Source organism: Xenopus tropicalis, chromosome 1 (assembly GCF_000004195.4).
Source record: "Xenopus tropicalis strain Nigerian chromosome 1, UCB_Xtro_10.0, whole genome shotgun sequence".
NCBI classification, from domain to species: domain Eukaryota; kingdom Metazoa; phylum Chordata; class Amphibia; order Anura; family Pipidae; genus Xenopus; species Xenopus tropicalis.
The window spans coordinates 40,792,749-40,815,981 of NC_030677.2; the positions used below are offsets into that span (position 1 = coordinate 40,792,749).

Below are 23,233 nucleotides of genomic sequence, written 5' to 3' on the forward strand. Positions count from 1 at the left end.
AACCCCTTTAAATAGTCACAAGTATTGATCGCAGTGTAAACACTGGTAACTACCACACATGGCTGAATGCTGCGGTTTTAAAATTGCAAAAGAAATTCCTACAAGATAGTGTCACTGCGTCATTAGGTGAAGTGTGGTACCTCGTCATTAGTGGTGCCCAGCGATATTATGTTTATGTAGCTACACAAAAGCAATGATGCCATGCATCAAGGGGAACAACAAGTTACTGATAATTGCATTGGAGTATGGGGAAATTTAAAAAATAAATGCCTGGCCTGTAGATATGAGCAGTAAATGACAACCAGTAAACCAGTGGTTAGTGTGTGCGTGGGAGAAAGGTAATATAGGAGGTAGGGAAAGTGGTGAATCAAATACATTGTTCTTACATGATAATGTTCTGTAACCCTTGTGTCAGGGGCGTAACTACAGAGGGTGGTTGCGGGGGGGCCCAGGAGTGTTGGGGGCCCAGTAAGGCCCTAATTAAAACAATTTCAGTATATCCTTGTAGAATTGGTCAACTTAACAATATTTTGGGGCCCTATGTTGAATTTGCTGTGCTTATAAACTCCAAAGCACTGTAAGTAAACAGTTTTTTCATGCATTAGTAATAATCAGAATTTCTGAATTCTGTATTTCCAATATTCCCTGGATGCAAATGCAAGAACACTAAGAGGTACAAAATTGTGCCCCTTAGTAACTTTGTAACCAAACTTCCTTAGACCTTCCTTGTACTGTGTGGTTGTTACCTCTGTACAACTTAGAAGGGTTTAATATGCCCTCAGTGCCATTCATTTATCCTACTCCAATAGGAGATTAATTTCACTACTATTTGACTTCCTTAGCCATACCCTAGCCATAAAAATGTGCAATTGGTGGGCTCATTTGGTTATATATTGGCTCTCTATAAGTAAACAATAATATAAATAATTTCAGTCTTGTATGTCTGTTGAAAATAATGTGTTTAACCAGCTAATGCCTGGCGGGTATTGAAACAATATTGACTGACAAGACTGGAAAGTCTGATTAATTAATCAGTAGTTAATGGATTAGGGCAAATACAACAGCCACAACAACCCACAATAAATGTTCCCCTCTTTTGCCAAAATGGTTGCACCCAGCTTCCTCTGTCCCATTCCCCAAGTATTGCCTTGGTCTTCATCCATCTGTACTTCAGGAACCACACAGACCATGCCCATACAGGCCATGCCCACACAGACCATGCCCACACAGACCATGCCCACACAGGCCATGCCCATACCGACCATGCCCACACAGACCATGCCCACACAGACCATGCCCATACCGACCATGCCCATACAGACCATGCCCACACAGACCATGCCCACACAGACCATGCCCATACAGACCATGCCCACACAGACCATGCCCACACAGACCATGCCCACTCAGACCATGCCCACTCAGACCATGCCCACACAGACCATGCCCACTCAGACCATGCCCACACAGACCATGCCCACACAGACCATGCCCATACAGACCATGCCCACACAGATCATGCCCACACAGACCATGCCCACTCAGACCATGCCCATACAGACCATGCCCATACAGCCCCTGTAGGATGTGTTGAGCACTAACCAGCTAATCACAAACTCAGGTTTATTAATGTTACATTAGCAACTTTGGCTGCATTTACAAAACAAACTCCTTGCTGGCAGGGTCAGTGTTTTTGGCTTCAGCTCTACATTTGTAAATATAACAAACCACACATTTTAATGGCTCTTTATAGTCCAAATATGATTTCAGCAACTGCAAATACAGAGCAAAACAAAACATGGACTGTTTCCTTCTGTGCAAAATCTCCTGGAATGTTTATTCCCTTCTGGAAACATAGACCTGTATACCTCTGGTGCGTACTGCTAGTTAAGCAATTACTCATGTTGTCATGGAAACAAGACTAGGATATTACCATAATTGCATTTTCTTGATTTTCCAAACAAATTGGATTTTTTTTTTTTAATCATGACTTTGTAATCACCCTGTATTAGTTACAAATTGTGCAGCTTTTGTCCAAGACTGACAACAGATTATTAATTAGCACTGATTTCTTATCCCTGATTGCATTTCTGCCATACCACTGGGTGGTAAAATTATGGGCAATTTAAGTTGGTTGTAGGCAACTAATGCAGAACCTTAGTATAGCTTCTGCCATTGTAGCAAATATATACACAAGTAGCGCTTACTTTTTATTTCATTTTGAAGGTTTGGTTGGTTATTGAACAGAACATCCATTCCTGTCATATTTGCATGTATTCAGTACATCTGAGCAGAAGCTACCATATGCTTTCCTCTGCTCAGGCATTCTCAGGAGATTAGTGGCACGTGTCTGGGGGTAAATCCAGCTCGCACAGAGAAATAACGTGCAAAAAGGTTGATGTGCTCCCTCAGTAGCCAACATCATATTTTACACTGTGGGGGCAAATAATATTATTAAAATAATTATGTAGGCACAGTATAGAAATTGCCATCTGTTTAAAAATTATCTTTGTTATAGAGGGCTGATTTGGGGTTAAGCACATTACAGGGGCTGCTGTAGATGCACAAAGAGCATATTGTATTGTGTAGCAATTGTAGATATTAGTCTGTGAGCGGGAGAGTTATAGTCCGACCACAGCTTTAAAGCTGCAGGCTGGATATTTATGAAAGTTTCCTAGCCTTTCTGCTTCAGAAGAGACCCGCTATTCTCTGCCTCTAGTCCCAACACTGTAAATGGATAATGTATACTTGTAGCTTATGTTCCTAGTCTATAGAAATGTGCCTATAGACCCTGTTCTTAAGTACCTGTCCTTCTGCCTGCAGATACTTTTGTAACTAATTGACAGGGGAGACACTTAAAGTTACTCAGTAACACAGTAACATGGCATAAAACCATTTATCAAGTACAGACATTCCCATGTACTCATATTCTGTACTCTATGTCTTGGAGTGAGAATGTCTTATTTGTTGGAACACACAAGCAGGGCCGCTTTAAGGTACCAGTGGGCCCAGGGCAGGGATTTAATATTGCTTTATTGTACCTTTATTGCTCACTTTTATTATATTTAATATTTGTATTTTTTTTTTTTTATCTTTTTTTGTCTATGTAAAGTTGGGATGAACACAGGTCAAAAAATTTCATTACAGTAATGATGCTTCATTGTTATTTGTATATGACAATAAAACTTGAAACTTAATTTTTGGATCCACATTGCCAAGAAAGATGTGACAGAACTACTCTAAAGCAGGTGAACTTTAATATTATAATGTAGGCTGTACTTCCCCTTTACATTAATGGAGTGGACAAAGTACCAAGATCAGTAATCAGTAGATGGTCACTTTGTTAGTGGAAAAGTCAGTGACAGTTAATGTCTTACAGAGCAAGATCCAGTGTGCAGAATACAAGCTGGTAGAGGGCAGTAAATACATTTTAAGTTATTCATCTGTATCCTGACATCTTATAGCAATTATTAAATTGTATGTTGTTTTAAAAATAGTTACAAGTTGAGAGCAGTAAAAACTTTATTTTTCTCATGATCTGTTTATTAGGGTTTTAGTCAGATCCCAGAATTGTGGGTCTCTTATTCTCCTACAGTTATCTCATTCCAGAACCTTTAATCATCATCCAGCCATGTTCTCCTAACAAGTTCTTCCTGTTTCCAGTTCTCCAGCTCCCGCTCTTTCCTGTTTATCTCCTTCATTTTTTTAACAATCCAAAATTATGACTGTGACTCTTTTTAGCTGGGTGGCTATGGTCCTTTTTTACAGGTCTGTTAATCATAGAACATGCATAGAATTACAACTGACAAAGACTTTGTACTCCACCCCCAACACACCAATTTTAGTTGATAAGTATTCATGTTTCCACTTAAATGGATATTAAAACTCAATACTCACACCACATAAATTCTGACCAAAGATACTGCAGGCCTGATAACGCAACAGTACCATACCCACTGTCTCATAATTGGTTGAATTGGCACATTTTTACACATGTGAGCAGTAACGCCACGTCAAGGCTTCAACCCTGTTATTGGCCATTCACACGCCATTCACTCCGGGTGGAACATTGCTCAGGGGGCCTAATAATATAGCAACAGTGAATAAATAACATCATAGGGAAATAGTGAGGCTTACTCATGTCTAGGACATTTACCCTTTGCTCAAATTATTCTTAAAAAACTAGTTCATCCATAGGAAGGAAAAAAAACCCATGTAATGGTGAAAAAAACCTTTGCATGGATGAACATTGGGCTATAAGCATTAATAGCAGGGTATGGGATCAATAGACGTGTGTATGAAGGCAAAGCAGATTGAATCTTAGACCCCCTTGCCTTCTTGTTTCACCCTTGGCCTTTCATATCTCACATTCACTCACACACTTACACACCATTCGCTCCAAACGATTAACTGAAACGATTAACTATACCTACCTGTAGCTGTAGGAAGGAAAATATGCTATATATATATATATACAATGTCAGGTCTTACAACAGGAAGGAAAGAGGATTTCCCTCAGTTGGCATGAAATACTCTTCTGGAGGCTGGAGAAAAAAAAGAGAAAAACAACCTTTTAGCTAGGATGATATGAAATATGCTAACATAAGCATATGTAATTATATTAATTCAGGGCTATATTTCTACTTAATTAGCATTCAGCAATCATGTACTTACTGCTCTTAGCTGGAAAGGGGATTTTACTGTTTAACCTTTCCAGCTCCACCCAGTTGATAGAAGAAAAGAATGGGTGGTGTTTGATATTCCCATGAGCACCAAGGCACTGATTTGGATCTTTCTCCAGGAGCTGAAGGAATAAAAATGTTACTCCATCACACTGCTCACACTCACCTTTCTCAGAAGATCCTTCAGGTCGTCATTCAGCCAACGAGGAATCCTCGGCTCATCATTAATTGTAGAGCTGATTAGCTTCTCCCTGTTGCTGCCTTCATAGAAGGGGGAGTCCCCAGTGGCCATTTGGCACATGATAATTCCCAGAGCCCACCAATCCACTGCAGCATTGTATTTTTTCCTTTCTAAAACCTAGAAAACCAAGAGAATAACAAACTTCAAAAAAGATCTCATTAAATTCTGCCCATGGTATGCTGACCTTCCTACAATATCAAAGACTTGATATGATTCAACACACAGGATTTAGGATAAGTAAAAAGGTTTGTAGTAGGAATGAACCTTAGTTCTATAGTTCTGACTATAAAATATTCATTTTCCAAACTATTTTCTCATGGCAAGTGAGATTGTTCTTGTCGTGCAAAAAGAGATAAAGAGATAAATGGGAGTAAAAAAATTAAATTTTTATCACCAGACTTGAATGAAGTCTATCACTGGCAAATTAATAATTACATACAGACATTTGCACAGATATGAATGGAGGAATGTCTAAATGCCAGTATACCTTTTTATACTGCTAAAATATTATTTTCATATTACTATCATACTAGTAATCTATGTTTGTACATTTGATAAGCTGAGTTTTAGATTGTTGCTTTGGGCACATTCCTATACACTCATTTCTTTTACTAAATGTATGCAATAAATGTAGTAGATGCTTAGTAGATTGCACTGCTCACTTCTGGGGCCATGTACCCCAGTGTCCCTGCCCTGCCGGTGATGGTACTGTCCCCAAACATGTTGGGAACTGCCAGGCCAAAGTCAGATATTTTGACATGGCCGTCCGGTCCAGCAGGATGTTGTCAGGCTTCAGATCTCTGTAATGTAAAGGAAGATATTTAGCTAGAGGTAGATAAGATAAGGCAAAAAGAGATCTGGAGAAGCAGAGCTATACTGACCGATGAACAAAGCTGCAGTTGTGCAGGAACTCCAGGCCGCACATGATCTCTGCTGAATGGAAACTGTTAAAAATAAAATGTTAAAAAAGCTTAACGCAAATTCCCAACATATTCACTTGTATTTATCTTTTCTATTATGATGCCAAAAAATAGAGATACAAATTGGTGCATTTGCATTATTGTAATTTCTTGTATCCAACTGCCTTTTCCTAAAATCCCCCCATATTACTTACAGCACTCTGTCTGCCTCCAGGCTCCCGTATGAATCCAAGTGATGTTCCAGGCTGCCCCCACTGAGGTACTCCATCACAAGGAAAACATGACACTGTTCATACAGACAAATAAATAGACGTTAAAACACTGGAAGTCATGGCACAAACCTGAATAAATACCAGTATTGTCCCAATTTGGTACCTGAGATTCAAAAGCCACATAACCTTGGCAGCCATCATGAGCACACTGGCCTCTCTCTGGATGCTGCTGTATTTGCATTTAGGCCCCTTCTTTATAATCTTCATGGCGACGTGTGGCTTCCGGTTGGCAAATGTAGCCTGAGAAAGCCATTTAGAGAAATAAATATTAGAGGTTTCTTGTAGGGAAACTACTACCAATCAGTCCTACTGATACACTTGTTAGGCAGAAGGATCAGAGCACTGACTGAACCTCAGTACAAATAATGTAACTCAGGGAGAAGCAGAAATATATTATGTAAAAATTTTAAAATCATTAAGATAATTAACATTTAAATTGAATTTATTTATGTCAGTTGCAGAATATCTCTGTTAAAAAAACAGAGCATATAATTCGCTGTATTTTACAATAATAAAGTATCTGGGTTGGGAAACCTGTCACTGACTTTGCCGAATCCTCCTTGCCCAAGAATGGAATGGAAGTTGTAGTTGTGGACATCCACTGGGCTAATTTCAACTCCTGTGGGAAAAAGAGCGGCATGTATGAGTGTCTGTCCTACATAATCATAACCCAAATGAATAAGGAAATAATCAATAATTTTTTTTCTTTTTTAATATACTTCCTCCTATTATGGTACATACATTCTGTGTGCAATGAAAATAATAGTAATATATAGAGTCCATGTGCAAACAGAACGCCAATTAAATTTCACCATAAATGGCTGAAGTATATTTAAAAGGAAGGAACCCATGAAGTATTTGATAAATATATTTGAATAATGATTTTAGGGACAGGCATTAATACTTAGTTCAACACAGAATCATTTTTGTAGTATGATACAGGCAGTGGGATTCTAAATCAATTTGCAATTTGTCTATTCTTTGCTGTTGTTGAACCTTTGGTTCTGCATCTCTTCAGTTATGTTATCTGGTTGCTAGGGTCCAATTACCATAGAAACCAGGCAGTGGTCTCAATACAGACTGGAAAATAACTAAGAGGTCTTGGTTTAGCAACCAATAGATCTTTACTTTCATCTTGTAGCATACTGATCAAAACTAATTTCTGATTGGATGGTGTTGGCAAATACAAAATTGTACAAGCATACTTGCCAATAGCAACCAATCAGATCTTTGCTTTTATCTTTTCATTCATCCTATAGCATACTAATCAAAGCTGATTGCTGATTAGCTGGTTACTGCAAATTGGCACATACACTGCGCACTCGCGCAAACTAAAAAGTTTGCAATCACAAACCTACTGTCGCAAGACATGCGAAGGCTGCGCAAACAGTATTTTTCTGTTTCACAAACACAACATTTGCTGCAAAGCTAAAATTGTGTCCCGTTGTGACCGTTTTCCCTGTTAGCAATGTATATTACATTCCCCTGATAGTGTACTATTTGTGCAAAGCAATGTACATATCTGTGGTGCTAAATTGTCCTGTTATCAACTGTTTCCACTGAGTTACATCACATAACCATCAAGTACTTGATATCCCCCTTTTGATAACAGTGACACATGAGTAAATTATACAGCTCTAATGTGTGTTCCATCAGAGTGCCCTAAGGTTTTGATAACCAAATAAGGACTTAAAAGCTTCTAGTTTGTGCCAAATCAGCCTGAACAGGAGCCCAGTGGGCAAAGGACCTGGCAATGATATATTTTATGTTGACAATTTTTCTCAAGTGCCATTCACTGCTATTCAATAGACAAAATTGTCTTACAAACAGTGGCAGATATGTACCTAAAATTGTTACCTAGTCAAATATAAATTCCGAGACTATATCAAAGGAGTATTTTCTAGAGCCTCTCTGAAGACAGTATGTCCAGAAAAAAAATGGATCCAAGAAAAAAAATCTAATGATTCTTCGTTTCCGTGTCTGGTAGGAGAAAGGGTTAAGCTGCATTAATCAGCAGTAAACGATATCGAGAAAGCAATTACCAGCTGTGCTGAATGCCCATTAAAATAGGACTTGTAGTTCTTTAAGGGCATATCAGGTCGAAGTCCCAGTGGAGCTGGTTTGCAAGGCAGCATTACAGTGTTCTGCTTAAACCATTTCTTAGAGATTATCTATTTTACATTCATTCCAGCTGAGATTCAAGTTAATGGTCTTGCACTTTTGACAGCTGCCTCTTGACAAAACCTTCTTTTATTATCTGTTTGTATGTATCTGCTGGCTTGGGTTCAATACCCTGCAGTGAGTAGAAACTGTATATTATGTTATTAGGATTTTCTTTTTGTTAGGCTCTGTATGTATACCATATATGCCACGGGATAATGTTAGACACATAACTCAGAAGTTCAGACAGATATTATCAGCACAATAAGGAGTTGTTTTTGTTTGTTTGCCGGTACTAAGTTACTCAGTCTGGCATACTATATTCTATTATGGTGCACACCCTCTATGTAAATGCTTCTTTTAACCTCTGTGACACAAGCATATTCATTAATATATTAGTATTCCCTTCTTTGATATTAAGAATTCTGCAACAAAGTTCCCTCTGATGTATTTTTAGGTGTAATCACAGAAACTATAATAAAACACATATGTAATTACATAAATAGTGTAGAACAATCTGCAGCCCATAATCACATTCAGTCCTATTCTCACGTCTTGATTTGGGTTGAGTCAGAGCGCTGCAGTCTTTGCCATATACGGTATTCTGTGATCTTTACATTTCTTGCTGAGAAGCGAGAGGTGCAGAAATGTTTACTCTAGGTAATATTAGTAGAACAGGTTATTCTAAGCTGTGGACTGTAAGCGTTGACTCTGACCTTTGTGAGATGAAATTGATTGCCTGAGTTAAAGCCATACTCATTTGGAGAAAGACATGCAAATAAGGACATAATTAGGAAATCAGCTCAGAGCCAGGCATATTATTATAAGTAGCAGACAAAGGCAAAAGCCACTTCAGTGATGGACAGATGGTTGGCTTCCAATATATCTAACACAGTAGAAATCTTGTGGGTTTTTTACTAAAAAGGAGCAATCTTGCCAACCCTCACTCATGAAGTTTGCAGCATTCCCTACTACCAAACGGTTGTCTACATAGTTACATAGGGTACATAGTGCACCAGGCATAAGACTAAGCTTTGTTTAGGTTATTGCTGATGTGTGCTGTCCTGCCTTTACAGTCTGGTCGTGAATTAACCTGGTTATGTTTGCTGCAGTGTGTGAATTACTGGAAACTCTTGTGCACTGAAAGTAGTTGATTTCCCCTTTTATATAGTAACATTGGTAGCAATTTCCATGGGCTGTTCCTATAAACCATGGCAATCAATATTAAGGTTGTATTGGCTTTATGTATGTATATTTATAAAAGGAAACATGATTGGTTGTTATGGGTTACCGGATCCAGGTCTAATCTGGGATTTAAAATAGGTTCTGGCATTTCAGGTACCCAGAGGCGCAAACAGCCTCCCTGAGGCCCACTAAATTGTGGCTTTCTTTGCTTACAGCAACCCTACTGATTGCCCACAGATTGCCAGTCCGGGCCTGAATGTATTGATGTAGACTTTGTATATGTTACAAATTTGTTATGGGGTGCTGGGACTGGGCTTTGCTTTAACAAAAGCTGGAGAGCTGCATGTTGGAAATCCTTAATTTCCCCTTCACAAATGGAGAAGTCTTTTTCCTTCTTTTTGCATTGTCAAACTTTCCTTACTTTTTGTGTGCCTCAAATATAAAACTATTTCTGGCTTTTTACTAGTCATTTTTTCTAGCCATTGTTTACTTGTTTAATTGTTTACTTTTCTATACAGACTGCTATGGCTCTAGAAGATCACTGAATTAAATGTGTAAATACTTGGCAGTAGTGAACAAAGTGTTGTGAGGCTATAGCATAATAGGAATACTGGTGCTTTCTACATTTCTAGATTTAGATAATAATTTGAAGGTATGGGAGAGTTATGAACTTAGCCCTGAAATTTGGGCAGAGCTGGGAATGTGCAGCACCCCAGAGAAATTCCTATTGCCCCAACCCCTAACAATGATCTGGAAGTCTGTGTTTGCCTTTGGGTGCCACATTTGTACCTGCAAGGATTTCTAGTTTTTATACATTCTTACCAATCATATTACCTTTAATTGTAAACTGGTTGAGAACCATGTTTACAGCTAATTGGATTTCCTAAGGGCAGATAATGTTTTGGCAGTTGTGTACATGAGAATGTGGCTTTAACTTTGCAGGTATGCGCACTAATTGTCTCTAAATAGAGAGTGCCATCACATTATGAAGTCCTGAAATGTTCACGCTTTCAGTATTTAGTGGGCAATGTTTAGGCATACTGGGGTTGGTCAGGGTGTTGCTGTAAGTCAGCAGCAGAAAACACGCAAGACAAAGTTAGTAGAAAGGCTGAGGTCACCAGCAGGAATCAAGCAGGATGTGGTCAGTAAATAGGATGAGGTCAGCAGCAGAAAACATAAGCTAAAAGCAAGCATATGGCCCTCTGGAACCCAGGCTATAATCAAGCACTACAGGCAGGAAGAAGCTACCTTATAATGGCCATGGCTTGCCGAAGTACTGGCACATGATCAGAGGTGGGAATGGATGTTACCAAAGTTCTTGTGACTTAGTGGAGAAGTTAACAGCCCTTCCCAAACAGACATAGCTTAAAAAAATGTGGAGGTACAGCCTTATAATAGGGTTTTCAGGTTTTTTTTATTGTAGACATCTGTTCATTACCCCATAATAACCAGCAAAGGGGCTTGAATGACAGGTTTAGAGGTCAGAAGCTACCCCTGTGATGTCCCAGGGTGCCCCAAAAGATATGTGCTGACTAATAATGGAATTGAGCTGTTCAAGAACCACTGGTGTGAGTAGAGAAATAGGTTAGTGAATACCTACTCTTGTATATAATGCGAGGGCTTTAACTTTGTGTAAGACAATGGCTTCCTGTTTTGAGGTGAATCCTCCCAAGAGACCAGTCTATAGCTCGGGCCAGTCTTAGTTCATAACACGGTTACAGGTGTATAAAACATCAACATGTCAACCATTCATAATGGTTCCAAGAATATCTAGGACAAATAAGTCTTCTCCCCCAAATCCTCCTCTGGTAAGCCAGCCCCACAATTTGGGAACTACTGATGGAAAGAGTCCTTTGTAAACAATATTCTACCTAGAAACAGCCTACAGAACTGTTTTAGGCACTAAGAAAACAGCATGTATTCTTTTTTGAAGCAGGTCAAGTCTACTGAAGCCCCTGATGGTGTATTTGCACGACTTGCTTTACCAATAACCACCAGCCCCTCCCCCCCACCCCCCCAGTACTGCATTTCCAGGCAGCACTCTCTGCATTTGTAGTTTAATACATATATGTTATAGTATTTTAGCCTTTGACTGGGAATTTGCATGTGCAGTCTATTTAATACAGATCAAAACACTCATACAAGCAATTGAAATACCTGGTAATCAATGTTTATTTACGTGCAGTTTTAAAACCCAACCAGCTGGCACCAGGCATGAAATATGGAAGAAGTGACTGTGTATGATGCCGGAGCTTTGAGTTGGCCAAACAAATCTGTTGTGCAGTTTATTACCTGAGGATTTCTAATACGCAGCAAATGGAATCAGATTTGATTATGGCTTTTGTGACTCAGCAGCTGGAAGGGCACAAGCTTCATGTCACGGATGTTAATATTATGATACAAACTGCTGCTGTTAAAGATAAAGTAATATCCACACGTGAGATACCAAGTCCAGCTTTTGACATCAGATCCCATTTTTTTGCTTATAACTTACAGTGGAATGCAGACAGCTGAGCAGTCACTGCAGAATGATAAGGGATACCTGACAAAACACAATAAATGGCATTGTTGAGGAAGAAAACAGGGCAAAATAGACAAACATGGGGCAAATATTTGGCACAGTGGGTCCAATCATTTTCTCAACCTTTTACTCCATTTTTGTTCTCATTGCCCAGTTTTTTGGGTTTTTTTTTTTTTGATAATGCAATGCCTTACATTTCCCTCAGTGTTTCTAGCAGTGTACTGAGATAGGGTGTACCATCAATTTACCTCTTCTTTTAAACAGATTCAGTCGTAATTCTTATGGTGCAGTTTTTATTACTAAATTACACAGTGTACATTGCAAATAATGCATTCTAACATTTGAAATATTATTCTTGAACCAATATATGTATTTTTATTGGTGTGTTGGCAGTCTCCAATTTCTTCTGTTTGGGTGCTATTCTACCACTGGAAGGATCAATGGAGCATTTTTAGAAATGCAATCAATTTGTGACTTCATTTTGATCTATGCCAGTGATCCACAACCAGTCACTCTTACATAGTTACATAGATACATAGGGTTGAAAAAAGACCAGAGTCCATCAAGTTCAACCCTTCCAAGTAAACCCAGCACACAAAACCTATACTTACCAATCCATACACTCACATACATAAACTATATATACCACCATTAATACTAACTGTAGATATTAGTATCACAATAACCTTGGATATTCTGCTTGTTCAAAAACGTACTCAGGCCCATCTTAAAGGCATTAACAGAATCTGCCATTACCACATCTCTAGGAAGGGCATTCCCCAACCTCACTGCCCTCACCGTGAAAAACCACCTTGAGCAACATGTTGCTAACCGACCCCTTAGATGTTGCTCTCAGTGTCCCCAAACCAGGGAGTTATTTTTGATTGAATAAAAACAAGATTTCCTAACAAATAAAGCCCCTGTAAGCTGATAGTGTGCATAGAGGCTGCCTAATAGCCAATTTTAGCCCTTATTTGGCACCTCCATGAACTTTTATGACACTTGTGTTGCTCCCCAAGTCTTTTTACTCACGAGCAGGAAAGGTTGGGGACCCCTGGTCTATGCAATGTTGAAACCTTCTCCAGGTTTCAGGTAACTGAAGTTCCCACTGCCTCTGATTGTATTTAATGTATTTAAGGCTCTCATTGTATTAAATGTATATAGGACTTAAGTTCCCACTGCCTGTATCTGTATTTAATGTATTTTTGGTAGCAATTACCTCAAAAATGGCGCAGTGATATTATATTTAGGGAGTATTTAGAATAAATAAGGCCAAGAAGGGGAATCAAATGCTTTATGAATATCCAACATCAAAACTAGTAAAGGAGATCTAAATGAACCTAAACTAATAGAAATATTAGTCTGTGATATCAGGTGTAAATGTCATCTGCGAATAGCATCAAATATTTTTCTACCTGAATCAAGCCCTGACTGAACCAAATGGATCAATTGAGGGAGATACACATATTAAATCTGGCCGCTAAGAAAATCAGTCAAAAATCTACTATAAGAACTGATATAAGGGAGATAGTTCTGGACACAAATGTGATCTTTTTTTAGGTTTAGCAAGAAGGGAAAGTGTAGCAAGAAACATCTCTGGTTGAGGAAAACAATAGTTTTGTTTTTGTAAACATAGCCCCCGCCATTGCGAGGCTGCCTGCACCAGAAGGGAACTCCCGGTGCGGGCGGCTATGTTGTTTGTCGCGCCTCTCCCCGCTCTCCCTCGCTCCTTGTGCATATGTGCCTGGGAGTGGTGGGTGCAATTCACCCTCCTACATCACACACATGTGCATAATGAGCCAATTGTGGAACTCGCTCATTACATGCAAGTGTCACAAGATGGCTGCCCGCACCGGAAGCTCCCTCCTGGTGTCAACAGCCTTACACTGGCAGGGGCTATTTTTTTTTTAACTCTATTGTTTCCTCCAACCAGAGTGCAGCTTCTATTAGCCTGCACCTCTAGTGGGGGAAACAATTTGAGGGTGACAGGTGCCCTTTAAAACAATAAAAAAAAAAAATGAATGTTGAGTTCACTGAAGAGATTTATTGGCTTGATATAAAAGGGATTTTCGCTTTTGTCAGGCCTCAGTAAGATAAGTCAAAAACTTGCATTGAAAGTGCATTTATGTAGCTGTTTTAAATGAAAATATATTGTTTTCATTGCCAAATCTAGTTTGAGCCTTTCTCTTTCATGAGAAGCTATACTAATGCAAGTATCTCAAATAGTGCCATTATATGCCTTCCAAATCCTATTCACAGAAAATGATTCATCTAGATAATCAACCCAATAGTTCTCAAAAGCATCTGCATTTTCACTACAAACTGTAGTAAGAAGGAAAGAAGGGCTTCATTTAACCGACAGGAATGCCTGCCAGGAAGCTTATCAGGAATATACAAAGATACCTGAACAGTAGCATGATCAGACCATAAAACTGGATAAATACTAGCCTTGTTAATATTACGAAGGGCTGAATGAGATATGTAAATGTAATCAATTCTTTAATATGAGTCAATGGTCACTGATAGAAGAATCTCCAAGTGTCAAATAAAGAAGAATCAATTTCAAGTATTCAGGAGTGGCTGAGATAACAGGGTGTTTCCTTTCAGATTTGGGGTTCATTGGTTCATTGGTCTCATAAAAGGATAACTGTCCCTTGACTATGTTGCAGTAATAAACCAAATATCCTGGGGAAAAGCTGCATGACATTCATGATATGTTTATCTAAATGGAACCTGTTAGAAACAAACATCTGTCAGATAAAATAACATCTGGGGGGGGGGAATACACATTAGCCACAGCAACTGTGGATTTGTGAAGGTAGTGGAGGTACAGCTACAACATCAGCATGTCATTTCAAATAATATTAAGAGGCAACTTAATATGTGTTTTTTAAGACCCATGAAATCCATAGTAATCAGGCTCCAAAAGTAGTATATTAGCATTGAACCAACTATTAAAGATTGGTAAAAGGAAAGCAATACACCACAGTATATAAAGCATTGTTAGCATCTTAGGGAATATAGGAAAGGAAAAAGAAAAACATCTGTAACTAAGTAATGAATCAAAAAGGGTTTATATAGTAAGAAAGCTACTGGAGGAGACAGTTCCTTCTTAGAAACTGGTTCTGGTTGCCCAACATGGTGTGCAACATGTACAGCTACTGGGTTACGTCTGTATTTTGTGACCGTATGATGTTATAAGGCTAACAGATACCATCACTCCAAATGCAGACTCACATAAGTCAAAAATGTTGTTTATTCCTACTATTTATAGGTGTATTATAGGTCATGCTGGAAGTCTAATATCCTTATGATTTACAGTAGAGTGTATATAATCTCTGTATTTGCTGTGTTGTGTATTACTGTCTCATTTTCACATAATGGTAACAGGTCAACATTAAGATACCACCAGAACTATGGCTTAGCAAAGGCAGGAATAGGATATGATTATGTGACAGGTTTTATAATGCTTTAAAATTACCATTTCAGGTTCCTCAGCCGTAGTATGGGAACAAGGTGTTTCTCCCATGACAGCATTTTCATGCCAGCTGGGCAAGGAGAAGAGGAGAAGAGTATTCAGGCAATATCACAGGAGTACCTTGGGGGAAATGTAAAGGCTCTCCAGGTACGTGGTGAGAAAAACACACTTAAAGACCACTTAAATATTTATTTTTGCCCCCCCCAACCTGTAGATTGATTGCTGTGCCGTGTGATGGCCGTAACAAGTTATGTCCAGACCTGCTATGTGGGACTGTTCCACCTAAATGGTGCCCAAAGTTGTTGAAAAGTGTTAAATATGAGATGCTCAACCTATAGCCTTCCAGCTCTGGTTATAAACCCAGTATCCCCTCTCACCCAGGCAGTTGTAATTTAACCACAGCTGAAATGTACATTTATCTATATCCCCTCTCGGCATCACCATGCAAATGCCCTCTGTGCCCTAGACCCAAACTTGTTCGTTTTCTATAGAAAAGAATAGCTTATGCTTTTGTGGGACTTACAGGGGCTGTTACATAACAGCAATGTGCATACAGACTTCTGCAATGTGTTCCTGTCCATCTGGAGTTCTTCTCTACTATTTGGTATTTAGTACTGTAAAATGCTGATCATAGTCCAGACAGGGGAACATGTGCTGATAAACAGGTGTAAATGCTATCAGTACATTGCTGCAATCAGGAGAAGATTTATCTATTGAGCAGAGTCCAGAAAACTCCAGTGATTCCTGTGTGTGTGCAGAGGACAGTATTGAGCTACGCGCAACTGCATCCAGTGCATAGAGGCTGTGCTGTGATACCATTTGCCTATGTTTAGTTTGTAGTTTTTATTAATAAAGACGGCTTTTTACATAAAAAGGAAAAGATCATGGTTTGCAGTCAGCATGACAGGACAATAGATTAGTTGTGCCGCGGCAAATCTCGATTGTCGCGGGTGACTAATCTCACAGCAATGCCATCCCACTGGCTAGAATATAAATACGTGGTGCCTTGATTTGCCAAAGTCACCGAAGTTTCCTCAAGTTTTGCCCGCGACAACAATCTCCCCATGTGTCACTGCCCTTAGGGTTTAAGGTGCCCAAAAGGAGAGTATTGCAGACAAAAATCACCAGTGATGTTGCCCATAGCAACCAATCAGCAATTAGATTTAAATGGTCACCTACAAGTTATTTAAATGGTCACCTACAAGATTTGATTGGTTGCTATGGGCAACATCACCAGTGATGTTTGTCTCCAGTGTTAATAATTATGTATATTGGGAAATAAGAATTTAGTATGGGTAACACCTACAACCTCTGTGCAAAATGTCTGGATAGCTGGCATTTGAAGAAAAAGGTCCTGACTTCCAGCCAACATTTAGGTTTCCCCTGGGAATATTTTGGCCATCCTATATGGGTTGTCACCTGGCCAGTATTTTACCTGCCTGGCTGGTAAAAATGATGCTTGATGTCAATGTTATTAACAGGAAGGAAAGATTAAAATATAGAAAGGCCAGTATTTTTTCCCAGAAAAGGTGGCAAGCCTATATGTGCTCGTACCCCCTGCCAGGCCTCCTCATCTGCACTGCCTATCAGAAAGATAAACACTAGCACCACTGTATTTATTGGGGGGGGACAGGTCCTTGTGTTCCACAACTGCAGCCAGAGGTGCTAATGAGTGCAAAAAACATGATGTATTGAATTAACATCATTCTGGATACCTGCTAAGTCGTGTCAACAACTTGAGCGCACAAATATTGATCCAAATTATCATCTATTTTGGTAAATTGTACACAAGTTGTGGTATACTCTGTAGGTGATTCTCTGTTAGGAAGAGATAGAGGATTAAAGAAGCCACAAGTCCCAAACAGGTTTCTGGTTGTAAGTGCGTAGAGAGTGATATGCTTATGTGGCACTGCAGATTGTATCCCCATAAACTGCAACCTGAAGAGACACTTGTGATGCGGTGCCCTTGTGATGTAAGTTCCCTGCATGCTTGTGCCAGTGTCCATCAGGATAAATGCATCAGAAGGACAGCTAATAAGCCTTAACCCATAAACACCTGGCACTGACACCAATTTAACTGACCAGAAGCCTCAAAACCCTTTCAATCAAAGCTTTTAAGTTCCTGAGAATGTGTGGCCATGACTGAATTATAAGGGTAAGAACCCACAGAGCGGTTCATTTGGCCACGATAGATCTCTGCTATCGCGGGTGACAAACCATTCCAAAAAGGCTTTCCATGGGCAACAATAGGAGTCGCAGGTAGAAAGCCCTGTGCATCGCTTCATTTTCCAAAGTCACGAGAAGCTGCCTGCAGGAGGAAACTTTGGGCATTTAGATAACCACTGGTTGGTGGAAAGCCTTTTCAGAGTTGTTTGTCGCCCACGATAGCTGGGATCTATCATGGGTGATTGAACCACTACGTGGGTTCTTATCCTAAAACCTTGGCCAAGAAAAAGACCTTGATTAGAATGCGGGTAAATAAGTCCATAAGCACCTGGCAGACATAGGAAGCTAGACCTTGGCAGTTGATCCAAATTTTCTCTGGCACAGGACTTTGTTAACTGAAGATATGCCTGTCCTATTTCTATAGGAACCGGATAATTGCATCACAGAAAAGCCACATATGCATGATATAACAAATGTTACCCTGCCCGCATTATACCACTAAATTTATAGCCACTGTGTGCCAGAAGTGACTTTCAGTGCTCTGCTGTAAATCTGCACTTCTTAAGTGGCAGAGATTTCTTTATAGAGTGGCAGAGATTTCTTTATGTTCCATGTAACACAGCCTTTACACCTACTAGATTACTACTAGAAAATGAATGTGTATTCTACGATCTTAAACAGACTGTAAACCCAAAAGTAAAATGTTGCCTTATGAAAGTAAAGGTAATTCTAAGCAACTTTCCAATATACAGGCATTGCATATTCTGGATGGTTTTACAGTTATTTGTAAATGTAATTGCTACTGAAAGAAGTATCCAACTTTCTGTTGCTATTCTCTGCACTGCTGCTTCTGATTATTGATACAGTCTAGCAGAAGCCAGCTGATTAACAGATCTGTTGAAGGGGTTGTTCACCTTTTTAATTTTCAATATAATGTAGACAACTTGAAACTACCGTACTTGTAACTGAGACAAATTGCAATTGGTATTCTTTTTGTATTTAATTTTTTTGTGGTTTTTCATGTTTTTAGCTTTTTGTTTAGCAGCTCTCTAAATTGAAATTTCAGTGGCTGGTTGCTAGGGTTTTGTTTGCCTTAGCAACCAGGTAGTGGTTTGAATGAGACCATGGATTATAAATAAAAGCGGGTCTGAACAGAAAGATAAGGAATAAAAAGTAACAATAATAATAATTTTAGCCCCCATTAGAAAGCTAGAAAGATTTAGAAGAGAAAGATACATAATTCAAAAACTTAAAAAAAAAAATAATGAAGACTAGTTGCACTGTAGCTAGAACATTCTATAACATATTAATAGTTAACCCAAAGTTGAACCACCCTTTAAAGAAGCCTGCAAGGCATTGTGGTAATGCTTGGCCGATGGAAAGCTTCATTTGTTTTCAAAATTCAGCGCAGAAAGGGCCAGAGAGACTGCTTTTAATATCAATTACATTTACAAATAACTTAAAACCCCCTGCATCATGCAAAGTTACTTTTATATTTTCTTTCATTAGGCATAATTTCATTTGGTTAGATAGATAGATAGATAGATAGATAGATAGATAGATGATAGATAGATAGATAGATAGATGATAGATAGATAGTAAAATATATCTAATATATTAGTTTTGTGTCTGTTATTAGCAACAGTTATCAGGAAATATCCATTTTGGCCTGCGTCCTGACAGTATACCACGAAAGAGAATGCAAGGTTTGGGTGCTAGCACAGGAGAAATGGACACCTCTCACATCAGCCCCATGGAGATAGGAGGTGAACAGGACAAAGGACCACAACAAAAGGCTGCTACCATGGTAAGGTTTCAAGAAATTCATTATGCACTCTTTAGGGGTTTCCAAGGGTGATACTTCACCTGAAATACAGCAATCTGTATAATATTGTACCCGGGCCAGCAGTTATGCCTCAGAACCATAGTGTGTGTTTGAATTAGCTAAGGGTGAAGACACATGGAGCTACTTAGTAGCAGCGACTTGTCACGGCTACTAAAAAACAGAAAATACCCTGTCATAGACAATACTGAGAATTGCCTCTTCTAAAACACATTATATAGAATTATCTATTAATGATCAGCATTTAGTAGCCATGACAAGTAGCAGCTACTAGTAGCTCTGTGTGTCTTCACCCTAAGGGCTCTGGCACACGGGGAGATTAGTCGCCCGCGACAAATCTCCCTGTTCGCGGGCGACTAATCTCCCCGAGTTGCCATCCCACCGGCGGGCACATGCGGCGGCACAATTTTGGCAAATCGCCGAAAATGCCTCGCGAGGCAACTTCGGCGATTTGCCAAAATCGCCTGCGCAGTGTGTGCCATCCCACCGGTGACTTACATTGTCGCCGGTGGGATGGCAATTCGGAGAGATTAGTTGCCCGCGAACAGGGAGATTTGTCGCGGGCGACTAATCTCCCCGTGTGCCAGAGCCCTTAATTGTAAGCTCCAGTAGGGCCGGGACTGATGTGAATCATGTATAATCTCTGTAAAGCATTGAAGAATTTGTCAGCAATATATAAATAATAGGGATACACTGATTTCATTCTTTTCTGGAAATGCTTCACAAAAGATTCACCATTGTATTCTACACATCTTATCTACTATGTTCTTCTTTTTGATCTTGAATGGCTACACAGCAGCTTCTTTATACAAACTATAGCAGTCTTTCATCAAGAAACACACCAGTTTCACCTGTGCGGGGCAATAGTACATTATATTTTCTTTTTTTTTTTGGTGTTACTGTTGCTTTAAGAGGCAGCCATGCCTGTTGTTGAAATATAGCTACAGCTGGAGGCTGTCAGAGGTACTGGGATTTGCAGTTACCCATAGTCGATATGTTTCTTCCCTCACTTTGGGGGGCCCTAACCTCCTGGTATTGCCTCTATTCATGGCCCGGTTTGATAATAAGCATTTCCATTTCCCGTAGGCTCAGAAACCTTTCAGTCAAATCTGTTCAGCTCCTGCGAATGTGTGGGCACTGTATCTATGGAAACACTTTCTGTAGGGCACCGATTTAAAGGACCTTAGCCAAGGAACAGGCCTTAACAGTCATAAGCCAAGCATGGCCTGCAGATTTCATGCTGTCACACTGATATTTTGCAGGTTTTATTAGATGAGTGTAAATAAATCTCCTATACACTCCCTGAGCTTGTTACTCAGCAGTGATATGCTGCCCTTGGATGCCCTTCTTAATAACTTCAAGGAAAAATACACATTGTCTGCAAACAGAACAGGGTAAACAGTTTACCCTTGGAGGGCACCATAACCCCTAGTGTGTTCAAAGAGGTTTTTTTTGTTGTTTTTTCCATGTGACTCAGTGCTGCTGTATAAGCCCTGGAGGTAAAGGGGCCCACTGACAATGATGATCTCAGGCTTGCACCCAAACACTTATGGTGTCATTTTTGCTTTGCCTTTGTGAGTGTTCTGCTGTATGTTGCTGGCCCCGTGTATTCTTTGTATTCCACTACCACTGACGGGACAGGCAAAAGCAGAGAATTGCAAAGTGCAGTGGGCGTTAAGGTTTAAGAGTTATGTATCCTACGGGCACTGCTTGCACCCTGTATTTACAGCCTGCACAGGACAAAGATCTAGAGGCAAAGCCCTGGGGCACAAATACTTGCATCCCCTAGCACTCTAGTACTTACGTCCCACGTAAATTACCCCTATGTTCTACACATAATATGCAAGGCCAGTTCCATGTATGATACCCCAGTATCCATTGTTTGTACAAAAATAGTTCATGCTTCATAGTTCTGCAGTGCTATGCAGGTGTTTCACGGGTGTCATCCTAATGCCCCACTGATAAACATATAGACTGTGCTTTCCAAATACACTCAGGCTCATTTATCAACACTGGGCAAACTTGCCCATGGGCAGTAACCCATAGCAACCAATCAGTGATTTTCTTTTTACAGCCAACTACAGGTAGAACAATGAATGCAACAATTTGATTGGTTGCCACGGGTTACTGCCCACTGGCAAATTTGCCCAGTCTCGATAAATGACTCCCATTGTTGGAATCTATCACAAGGCAATACACAGAACACAGATACAGGCTCCAATCAACAAAATAAGGACAATATTTTGAATTTCATTTTCTCTTTTCTTAAAAAGGTCACAGGATCATCCAGTTCTTTCAGCTCCATGAACAATATTGAACTTGAACATAAAACAGAGGAAAAGGTAAGATAAGTCTTTGTTTATATTAAAGGGGAGCTATAGCTAAATTTTATTTTACTCTTCAAATATGCTTTATTAAGATGCAGTCTTCCATAGAGTGCACATGCCATTACATGATAATTGCATAACACAGACAAATATAAGAACACCTTTAAGCAGCTCAGGTGGTAATGCTATTTGAACCAGGGGGAGAAGGAAATATAACTATATATAGTAGAAAGAGTATAAACAGTTATGCGATCAGTTTATAAGACTAAGGTTATATCACCTGAAAGAGCAGAAAGCAAATCTGGAAGTCACATGGGGGAAACGGGGCATGCCTGTGGCAGAGGGAGTGCGATGAAGAACACATGGAATTCTGGGTTGGCATCTCTAAAACACAGTTTGCACATTTTTTGTCCAAAATCTTCCTGTCTGAGCAGTGCCAGGCCTTTCTCTACCAGTGCAGTGGACGCCATGGCCATGGGCCTTTGCCCCCAGAAGCTGCTGTGCAAGCTGGCACAAGTAATGCCATTTTCATTTTCTTACTTACATCTCTAGCAGGCACTACTACATTTCCATGTGTTTGAGTGAAGGAAAAACACCGCTATTTGTGATATCTGTCAATAGCTCAATTAGAATCTTGCAGAGAATGTCAACTTAAACAAATATTTTTTTGATTGTAAATAACCCTTGTTGCTGCTTTTTCCATACGACTCTTACTTGCTTGCCTTCAGGTGACTCCAGTAAAGCCATCACGGTCAAAAAGGCCCTTCGCAGTGTCTGGCACAATTGAGTCTATAAATCTGGATGCCGTTCCTCGCTCTGTCGACCGCCTGGATAATACTTTTGCTAAGCATAAGCTTTCTGTCAAGCCAAAAAACCAGAGGGTGTCAAAGAAGCACAGAGGAATGTCCCAGGTAATGGCTTCAAACATTTATTGCATAGAAATATATATGAGCTGGGTCTGGTGCAGCCTTGTACAATGGGCACTATTTTATTGCAAAATGCAGTAGGGCAAATATTCAGCAAAATAAAAAATTTAGGTACAGGTATAATAAAAATGATAGTTACACTTATTTTCTAACACAATTGCACCTTTAGAGTTAAGGTGGCCATATGTGGGCAGATTTTAGCTGCTAATTTGGGTCCTTTAGACCACCCCCGACAGGCCTCCCTGACTGTATCTGGCCATAAATTGGTCAGGTATCGATCGCTGGTTTCATGTTCCTGTCAGATAGGGGACCATATCAGCTCATTAATGCAGTCCTCACTCCAACGGTTCCTATTCATGTCATTGTAATTTGCTCTTTGGCCCAAGGGCTTTAGGTGCACATATCTGGAGAAAGATCTGCTTGTTGGCTACCCCATCAAAGAAGTGAGGTGGGAGTGAGTTTTATAAATTCTTATGGGAGGGGGGATCAGGAGAGAGGAGAGAGCTGCGCAG

The 23,233-nt window shown here is 39.7% G+C and overlaps 1 protein-coding gene across 1 annotated transcript in view; it reads left to right on the forward strand.

The window, feature by feature from the left end:
• Positions 1–23,233, forward strand: part of cracd (capping protein inhibiting regulator of actin dynamics) — an 86,000-nt gene that overhangs the window by 56,543 nt on the left and 6,224 nt on the right. Inside the window, exons 5-8 of the mRNA XM_004911201.4 lie at positions 15,471–15,606; positions 19,265–19,432; positions 21,742–21,810; positions 22,524–22,706. Of these exons, the coding sequence (XP_004911258.2) occupies positions 15,487–15,606; positions 19,265–19,432; positions 21,742–21,810; positions 22,524–22,706 (540 nt within the window). The 5' untranslated portion in view covers positions 15,471–15,486. The remainder of the gene's footprint in view (positions 1–15,470; positions 15,607–19,264; positions 19,433–21,741; positions 21,811–22,523; positions 22,707–23,233) is intronic.